Genomic DNA, 10873 nt, shown 5'->3' with positions numbered 1-10873 from the left:
CCTTAGAACTGTCAAGTAACTGTACCTTTTGCTCATATATATATATATATATATATATATATATATATATATATATATATACATTTTTGGAACTTCAACATTTCATTGACCTGTACTGAGTCTTTTCTATAAGGTGTGTTCATGATCTCCTCCTTATTTTGTCATAGCCAGAAAGGGCTCTTCATCTAAATGGCTGCAGTGTTTCTTGACCTTGGTCACATGATCCACAGGACTAACTTAGCAGTGCCTTGATCTACCCATATATATATGGGTATAATATATATATATATATATATATATTATTCATTTATTTTTTTATTTATTACAATTTGTTCACTTTTTCCATTATTTTTTATTTTTAATTATACTTTATTTACTTTGTATCTTCCCTCTAGTTCCCTCTCCCCTCCCCAAGTCCACTGGTAGGGAGGGTTTCCTTTTCTTTCTTCTGATCCTAGTCTGTTAGGTCTCATCAGGAGTGGCTGCATTGTCTTCCTCTGTGGCCTGATAAGGCTGCTGAAAGCAGCAGACAGCACACTAGGTTAACAGTGTTTGGTACTCTTATGAAAGAGCAGGTCAATTCCTGTGCTCGTAGGTCTTGCCCAAGTACAAACTCTAAGGGTTCTGCATGTAAATTGTAATTGTCTTCCTGCTTTCTCTATACATTAGAACTCTATAGATACTATAGAATCTACCTAATGTTCATTGAAACAAGAAGTATAACATAGAAATGAACCAAAATTTGGACAGGTAAAATTATTTAAGCTGTGCTAATAAGTCTAATTAATCCAACACACACTGTTGATAATGTCATAAAAAATAAAACAAGACTATCTATGAGAGAAAATTTTATGTGAGTATAAATTTTTAAAGGTGTCATATGTTGGGAATTTGAAAAAACACAGGGTGTATGGGGTAACTAAGAAAATCCAAGAGTAATCAAATATAGCCTTTGAGGAGCTGTGTGGATTAAAACTTGTTCAGTTGTTTCTACCAGCAGACTGCAACCCAGACAACATTCTGCATTCACAGTATATTTTTGGGTATATTTGCTAGTTAGCCAAACACATTATATGATTTCAATAAATGCTTGCTGAAATGGTAAGAGTGACTAACAATTTTTAAAGCATAAATAAACATATACTTACTGAAAATGTTCTTACAAACAGGTACCTTCATCACACATATGAGACAGTGAGGAATTTTATGATGTGACTTATCTGAATAATTTTGGGATCTTATATCAGATTACTATTACACCAAATGTAAATAATTGAATGTAAGAATTCATAGGTCATGGCTTCATGGTAATTATATGACTAGCACATTTATCCATGATATTTGAAAGAATGTTTACTTCTGTTAGACACTAATGATATTATTAATAAAATAATTGTAGTTAGGGTTCTTGTGGTGTGCAGTGTAGAATGCATCACTTCTGTGTTAATGAATTCAAGGGAAGGCAACAGCACTATTAGTAATAGCTTTTATTCGGAGTCCTCATTTTCCAGACAGGTCACATGAAACACAGCCATTAAACAATAGCGTTGAGATAAATCCATACAATGTATGCTGCTTTTGTTTTTGTTGTCGTTGTTCACCAATCACTGGTGCAACGAAGAAACTTATGAAGTGATGGTACTGATAAATGGAAATAGTTAACCTGCAAAAACACTGGGGCCAGGAGAGTCAGACTTTAATCAGGTCTCATTCAATTATGTTTCAAATCAACACATCTTGATAGCCAAAACTCTCATGGAATTAATGCTCTGATAAATGCTGTCTCTTGTCAAAAGAATATAATTAGACAATAATGAGTAGGCATATATTATCCTAGTCCTTGCTCTATTTGTTGACCCCAGGAACTTCCACTCCATTAGACAACAAACAGCTTTTAACCTGGCTCTCATAAAGCATACTGCTCATTACTACATGGCCATTTTTTATGGTACCACTTTTTTTTTTTTTAATTTGAACAGTGCCTACATCCTTAAAAGGAAAGTCATGTTTTACAAGAGCTCAGTTAATTTAGGGAAAGGAACAATCAATTTCTCTCCCAGTAATGCAGTGAATCAAAGGTACTTTCTTTTGTATGCTGTTTGCAAAAAGTATAAGTTTGTTGGGTAAAGAAACAATGTGGAAACCTTGCTTGAAATTACATAAGATATGTGTCCTTAATGTTTACTTTACTATAGTGTGCTATAGTGTGACACTGATTTTTTACTATTTTGAACTTATTGAAAACATTTTCATTATTAACTGATGGTGAAAAGATTTCATTACTGATGTTTTGTTTGCAGTTCATCATCAAGCCTTTTTTGTGTTTGGATTCTTCTACTAAAATTTCCCAAAGTGGACAGTTTTCCTCTGCTTGAATAGGTCTAAAGAATTAAAAGACTATTTTTTTTATCTTGTGTGTATGTATGTCTATGTGGTGTGTTTGTGTGTCTGTGTGTGTGTGTGTGTATAAAGCATTCTAAATTTACAGAAACCCCTTCAATTTTAACTGATAATGTACTACCATTAGAGCCATTGTTCCCCAAAGATATGATTTTGGCCTCGCAAAGGCTTCTTTGGAAGCCAAGCACCAGAGTTCTGTGATAAAGGCAGGTCCCAGGGAGATGAATAAAAGCAAGATTCCCTCAACTATAAAAGTTCAGAGTCCTGACTTGAACTACCACCAACTTCTAAATAAATAATCACTACTAAATACAGATAATGTATTAAACATCTAACACTAGTAAATCACTGGTGACAGCTTAGAGTCAATCCCTCACATATTGGCACAACCAATTCTGAGACTTGTGTGGTGTTCCAATGTTTCAGACACTTAACAATACATTGAACAACTAGTTACTTAGAATTAAGAAGTTTTAAAAAATAAACCTATTCTTTGTGTTGAATTTATTTGCACACTGCTTTAGGTTTCACTAAGTGGTTATCTGAATAGTGAGAGAGAGGCGAAGCTTGGAAAGACTAAAAGGAAATGTTTTCCATCAATGTTCAACTATCTATCAAGCTAAATCAATTTGTAGTCTCCTGGTAGAAGTAACATTATAGAACAGAGACAACACATTGTAGATACATAAATTGTCCAAAATATAGTGTCAATTGGGTTTCACATGTACAAGATCTCTTCTTTTCCAATTTAAACATGTATGGATAACAAAAAGCAAGAGTAGAGCTGTGGAAAGGCTGTTAGCAAGAACCAGATGCAGTTCTCAAGAGAATAAGGCTGATGGGAGTCATCAATTCTTACCCCCAAAGCAATTTTGCAAGTGAGGTACGATCTAAAACTTTCCTGAAATGATGGAAATATTTCTAGCAGATTGTTTTAAATTATAAAACTTAATTTAGTTCAGTGTTTGTTTTACTTTTCCTTTTGTTTTTAGTATAAGGATTTTATGACATTTATGCTGTTTCTACACTGGTTTGGTGGCCAGAAAAGAAGGCACAGAATTCTCTCCCAGTTTGCAAATAATCATTTTTTTCTGCTCCAGTGCACAAACAGCCTTTATTTAACTCAGCACCACATTTTCCAAGGTATGGGCTCAAACTGTTTGCCATGAAGCTGTTAAATGCCAAAAAAATTTAAACGCTGAAGGAAAATGTCAATCAAGGCATTTCCCCATCTGCTACTACTTCTGTGAGTGCTAATTTTATTTTTCCAAATTCCTGAAATTAGAATTGTCTTAGCCTCATAAGGAAGTAAGTTGGAAACCTGTTAAATGTCACAAGAAAAGGTGCAACCAAATGATGAAATAATAGGTATTGTTCTCAAAGAACAGCAATAAAAAGAGGCAGAAGAGCACTGAAATACAGGAAAACAATTTTTGTTAAGACCCAGACCTCTTGAAACACAGTACTCAATGCAGGTAACCAGCACTGGTACTACACATGCATTACAACATTTGCCATGTTTAGTAATATTACGTGTGCACACACCTGAACCACTGAAGATACTTTTGAGAACCAACCAATGTTATGATATCTACATAGGCAGAAGCTTTATGTTACTGAAAACAAGGTGAAGATTTTTCAGGTATTGGTACAAATGTAATTCTTGTGATTTAACATGACTTTAGTCAAAGCATGGACTTGCACAGAACTATGACTGACATGTGGTTTTCTGACCTTTCGGTTAGATCCGTCAGCTCACTCAAACACGTCTTGAACAGAATCATGTACGGTGTACTTGGTAGACTAGACATTAAAGAAGAGACTTTGCTCTGAGGCCCTGCTTCCGACGCTCCATGGGGAAGAGGAAGCAGGAAAAAACAAAACTCATAGAGTTCGACAGCTACCGAGGCAACACTTGCCATTTACAATATAAGCCCAAATATTTTTGCAACACAACTATATATTAATTTAATAAAATACACAATATAGCTCTTATACACTCAACAATTTGGCTCATATGCACGGAGTCTGCAATAAATCAATAAAAATATGTCATTTGATGTAAACACATTGAATCTTCTAACATCTGCACACTTAAATGGTCGTGTGATTTGTTATGCCTAAGTTTTTTTGTTGTTTTTTTTTTTTTACTTTCCTGAGCTATTTTAGTGTCCAAAAAAATGAATAAAACACTTTAGTCATGTTAATTTTCTCTCAGTATTACTACTTAATGATAATCCATAATTCAGAACTCTTCAAATGTAAAACAAACTCACCATTATTTATATCTTTGTTGGACACTAAAATGCTAAATAGACATTTTTATGTATTCAAATTTTCTTCTTTAATGATGTGAATAGGTCTACATGTGTTCAGGACAACACAGACTATAGCTTTTTACATTGAACTTTTATATGACATGAGGTGTCTTACAAATGACCAAGGGTTTTGTTGTTTTATTTTTTCTCTTTTATTATTATTATATAATTTTTTTTTTGCTTTCTGACTAATGATATGGAATGGTCTTTGTGTTTATATGCTTGGCAGGTACTTTATACAGAAATGTTTACCACAAATATGTGTTAATGTTTGGTGTAGCTTGGACTACTGCAAGGTCTTTTCGGGACTTTCAGTAGAAGCCTGTGATGTCAGCTAGGGATCCACCACAGATAACAAATATGACCCTGCTTTGTATGGGGTTTATAGGTAAACAGTTAAGTCAGCATCAATCTCGGAGGACAGTCTTAGAGTGATCAGAAATACTTTTAAGTCTCACACTGCATACCTTCCTAACAGATTGTCAAAAGGTAACTTGTCTCATCCTCCATTTTCTTCTCTCCATTTTCTTCTCGCTCTCTCTTCTCGTTTCTCCTTAAGCATCATTAATTCTGTCCTAATATAAGTTTGGTCAAAACCATCGTTATTTCTGTAAAAGAAACAGCAGTGAAAAGAACATACTTGTGGGCACTTCAGATGTTCACTAAAAGCCTTAAAGCAGCATTGGTCCTTTTCCATCCCTGTAAAATGGGTTGTCACTGGGAAGGATCATTTTCAAATCAACAGAAGAGACAAGAAAACGCCAATGCCTTTTCCCCCCTCACTTTCTCACAGCCACAGGGTCATTTCCCCGGCAGTCCTGCAAGAGTTTATCAATCTCTCTCACAACTTCTTCGGCATCCACGGACTCTCTGCCCAGATCTCTGTTGGGGTGATCAAGCTGTTCCAGCACAGTTCCCACCTCGCTGGAATCCCGGCTGGCTCTTGAATGCACATCCGCAAAGACCCTTGCCATCTGATCGGAAGCCATGAAGGAAGGGTCTCTTGGTTGCTTACTGGGTGACAGATACTGACTGTCGGTGGGCAGGTAGGAGCTGCTTGCTTCAGCTAGGGCGCCTGGTTTTGCTTCACAGCCATCCAGGGAGCCTTTTGTTGAGGCGCAGGGCTCGATGCATGCCTTGGTTGGGCTGCTAGATGCTGAGGGGACCTCTTGGAGGAGAGGGCTCAGGGCACGTTTGGCTTTTAAATAAGGTTTCACATTGGCAATGAGAATAGTGTGCTCTCGCTTGTCTTTTCCAAATGTACAAAAAGTCTTTTTCCCAGTGGGATTCACAGTTTCGTAAGTCTCAGTCTCAACATTAGCTTCAACTGTGGGTACAAAGAGATTTGTGCGGTAATCTGCATTTTCAGCCTGATTGGCTGCAGGGAACTGTGGCATCCAACACCTATCAGAATGACCAAGCACTCGGCATTCATCTGTGCAGTTAATGCACTCTTCCGGTTCTGAAAAACAAAAGAGAACAGCAAATCCAATCATTAGAGTTTCCTTAGCATTTCTACTTAAGGCTGCGATCAGCTCTCACTGGCTTGCTTGACCTCTGGACTCTTAATTAAAAAGGAAAAGAAAACAATAATTAAAACATTTCAGGGTGGTTGCATAAACCTGCTTGTTGAGACAATGGTTTTATTTAAGTCTATTCTCTAGATATTAACGAATTCCCATAGCCTGGGAAGAAGTAAAAAGCGGTCGCTGGAGGGTGATTCTCAGTGGAATACAGCATCAGTGTAGCAAATCCCCTGGGGAGTTTAGTCTTTGTTCTATGTAACTGGTCCTCCAGACAGTGAGCATCATCAGGAGTGGTCAGGATTCCCTTCGCTAGATCAAATAATAAGGTAAAGAGTGGATCACACAATTTCCATAATAAGTTCTAAGCTGCTTTAAAATATTTTATCCTGATTTTATGTGTAATTGCTATTTTGGTGACAGTTGTGAAACAAAAGGATTCCTTTCGGAGCTGACTTTTTCCCTACTGAGCATTACAAATGGAATTTTCTATCAGACTTTATTATGAATAAGCTTGTCAAAAGGGCACTTTCCTGTTTTATTGTATATGCATGTGGGTCTTGTAGTCAATTTCCTTCACTTTCTGTTTTTGTTTTTAGTGTAAATAGTTGAAAATGACTTTATTCAACAGGTGTAGTTCGGAATAATGACACTTCATGATTTTTCTACTCTAAACAATAATGTCTTCTGTGAGAACTTCTTTGCAGGTGACATACAATCTATATAAAGCATTATTTAATGGTTCCCGTTTTAAGGACGCCGATGAGGAAGCATGAGGTAAAATGCCTTTGCTGTTGACTGTTGCTAGAAACTTCCTACTGATTCCAATATTTTCAACCATGTCTTTGAAATTACATTTTCTCAGTTGTATCTTTTTTTTTTTTTTTTTCTGTGAAGGGTTGTTTCCCATTTTTTTAATGATGCATTTTAGATAGGGGACTTTCACTAGGAGAAGAGGATATTTACAATTTACCTCTAAGTGATGGGAATAGAATTCCCTACACATTTAGGAGCCCTAGGGCTTGCCTTTTAATTGATGCTAGGTGATCCCTACAAATATCTGGTGTAATCTACAAGGAAAGAGAAGTCTACAAACAATGTATTTGGCATAGGAAACAGCAAATTTAAAATGATTTGTATGGAAACTTTTCAAAGTCACGGGAAACATTTGATTTTATATTTAAAGCCCATAGAGATTTTCTCATCCACAAACCAAACATACACACAAACTACTTTACCACACACACACAAAAGTGAGCTATGAAATAATATTATTTTATTAAGTATCAGAGTGGCACCTTGATAAGAGAAAATATTGTGATAACTCTTTGCATACATCACCTATACTTGTGACCTTTTTAATGTATTTAGTTTGTTTACATCTATTTTAACATGCCATTTATAAGGAAATATTTCCCCAGAATAAATACATTATTCACTCTTAAATTTATTATGTAAAGCAGGCAGTAATCTTGAGAAGAGATCTGAATCATGTACCAATAGAGTAAAACAGACTGACTGGCAGCTTGTTAAGAGGTTGGAGGGGCTTGAACTACTAGACAAGACCCACAGAACATTGTGGAATGTCTTGTTGAGTATTTAAATAGGATGCAAATTAAAATTTATTTTTAATTTCTCAGAGGTTCAGTATGGGGTATTTTCTTTAGTCTGATTTGTCTGAATGGCTATCATATGACTTTGTTAATCTTTTGTATCATTTAGAGCCACATATTTTATCTTAAAGTGATTTACAACCAATACACTCTTTTTGAAATATGCCAACATGGTTTTATATTTCAATATTGACTGTACTTCCATTTCAGCTCTTTAAATAACCAGCACTGAATGAACTCAACATGGATTAAGGTCAGGGAAAGAGATAGACTAATGCAGATTTAAGAAAATGTGAATCGACCCTGAATTTGAAACCATCAACATAAAATCGCTGTGCTTCACTGCTGCACATCCACAGCTTTTTATTTGACTCTTTTGTGTCACATCCAGGAGAGCAAATTTTAAGTATTGATTATGATACATTACAAGCCATGCACCTTGTGATGAGACTGTAATTTTGACGCCAGCAGTTCACAGACAGTGAGGAAAATCGAATGGAATTTTTGTGTAAACAGCAGAACCTATGAGCATAAAGCAAACTATAACTGCCAAAGTTCAAGTAAAAATTCATGGGTGGAGCCTTCCTAAAAGAACTTAAATAAATGTAAGAATAGGTAAAGTTAAAAGAGGCATGATTATATTCAGAAAAGAATTATCTAGAAAGACACATTAGACAAAATGAAACAATGGAAAGTAAGGAAAGAGAAAATAGTAAAAGAAAGGACAGAAAGAAGAAGGAAAAGAAAGAAGAGGAAGCAAAGGAGGAAGGAAAGGAGAGTAGAGGGCTAAAAAGGAGAAGAGGGTGGTTATAAAGGTGCACATTTAAAACATGGTTACATCTACTAGGGTAAGAGCCACATGTCTTACGAATCCCATATAATTCAACTCTCAAATAAGCTAAGCATGTGTAATAAAGAAGATAATGCCAAATATTCAAACAAATTTCAGAGTTATAAAAGAAGATAACCAAGATGTTCTCTGTGTCTTCAAAAGGATGGAGGCAAGAACAGAGATGTAGAACAATAAAGCTACAAAAATTGGAGAGTATGTAGAAGCATATTATGTTTATTAATATGGTATTGCTATAGATTTGGTATATGTGTTAGACAAGCAGAGAGGCCCTCAACAGGAGATCTCAAAACAGAGATGATCTAATACCATTTACCATCTAAGATGACATTACCTAGAATAATTCATGCTTATTGTCATCCCTGCTTTAATACAATATGGTCATCCTTTCAAAGAATGTGCTTCTTCCAGGAAAGAAAGCAGAGCCCTAAAGGTATACGTGGGAGAGAAACTGGGGAATTAAAAAAAAAAAATCTGAACATTAACAAATAGAGGTCACAGAGTCCGAAATTTTAAGTACCTAATTTAAGGAGACACCTCTTGACAGCCAAGTAGCTTCAATCATTCGCCTGGTATTAGGATTCATTTTCGGCTGAATGTGGTAGTGTATGCCTGCAATCTTACGACTCGGAAGAGTGAGGCAAGAGAATTATGAATTTCAGGACTGGCTGGATTGAATTATAAGCTACTTTATATATACTCCAAATTCTTCACACATATATGTATGTCATATAAGCAGCACTCAGGAAGATGAGGTAGGAGGAGAGCCAGTTCAATGTGTAGCACATAGTAAAATCTTGTCTCAAAAAAAACAAAACAAAACAATGAAATAAAGAAAGATATAAATGTAAAGAAAGATTAATAGATTTCATTTTAATTGTCACCTTTAATGTTTACTTATGAGTGTGAAACCAGTGATCAGATCAACAACTTAACTATACTTAACTTTAAATTTTCATAATTAAACACCACATACTTAAATAATTGGATTTTATCAGTCTTAGTGAAAAGGTCAGTATTATTTAGCTTTCATATTGTGATTTTAATCTTAGAATGTCACTAAATCATTAAAAATACACAGCTCTTCTGACACTCAGTGAAAGATGCTGTCAACTACTGTGAACATTAAAACTAAAAGTCAAGACATTGAAGTTAGCAAGGGTTAGCAAAAAAAAAAAAAAGTTAGGTGATGTCAAATGTAGGTATTTTGCAAAAACTCATGTGACTCCCCAACACGTCATGCTTGTGTGTGAGTGTGTGTCCACTATAAGGAAAAACTGTTGTGTAACCAACCAAAATGTCTTAATTCAGAGTGAATCTATTTCATGATTCCTTTCTGTGTTGCTCAGAGGCAGAAACTTATCACAAATATAAGTTTAAACCTATGCCTTTGTCTTCAAAGTGTCAGTTGCTACACCTATGAAAACAAATACCTAGCAACTAACTTGTTACCACTTAGGGAAGTGGTAGAGGATATCAAAGAATTGTTTCCCTTAGTTTCAGATTTACTTGCTACCTCCAAAATCTGTGTGTTCTTGTATCTGAGAAAACAGAGCGCTTCCAGAATAAGAAAACAACAACAACAACCACAAAATACCAGCATCAGAGGTTATAAATGTGTTCAATCTCCCAGTCTGATGTGTGTATATATACATACATACACATGTCTATGTATGCACACATCAGTGAGGAAGTTCTAGAGTGCAAAGGCTGTGGGATGGGTACTTCGAACTCTTCTTTGTGTTGTGACTACCAACAAGACGTTTTTATTTCTGTTTTGTAAACATCTTTATAAAGGCATAGTGCTATTCTATTACAGCTTTGGTTGGTAGTCTTTCTTAGAACATGTTAAAATTGGAGTGTTTCCAAGCAGATCACCCTATAAATAGAAGTCCATTTTTACTTTCATTTTAATTTTTTTTTTAATTTCTAATTTACCTTTTCCCACCAATGTAAGCTCTCATTACACCCAGTAGCTGCCGGGAAAAGTGAAATAGACACTGATCTTTATTTCCAGCTGGCATGGTGCTCTTTAGATTAATTCTATAGAATCTAAGCACAGTGTCTACCTCATTTACTTGCAAATGTTGACAAAACAAGGCCTTTGACTACAGGACCTATGTGTATATGTATATGTATATGTATATGTATATGTATATGTATATGTAT

General features: G+C 35.3%; 1 protein-coding gene across 3 annotated transcripts in view; it reads right to left on the bottom strand.

Annotated features, from left to right (window-relative positions):
• Positions 1-1477: 1477 nt before the first annotated feature.
• Pcdh17 (protocadherin 17) overlaps positions 1478-10873 on the bottom strand; it is a 98794-nt gene continuing 89398 nt past the window's right edge. For all 3 annotated transcript variants that reach the window (XM_055609759.1, XM_055609762.1, XM_055609760.1), the window contains one exon: positions 1478-6180. In XM_055609759.1, coding sequence (XP_055465734.1) covers positions 5498-6180 — 683 coding nt within the window. In that variant the 3' untranslated portion in view covers positions 1478-5497. The remainder of the gene's footprint in view (positions 6181-10873) is intronic.

Source organism: Psammomys obesus, unplaced genomic scaffold (assembly GCF_907164565.1).
Source record: "Psammomys obesus unplaced genomic scaffold, mPsaObe1.curated_primary_1811, whole genome shotgun sequence".
NCBI lineage: Eukaryota > Metazoa > Chordata > Mammalia > Rodentia > Muridae > Psammomys > Psammomys obesus.
This window is presented reverse-complemented; position numbering and strand designations above follow the sequence as displayed.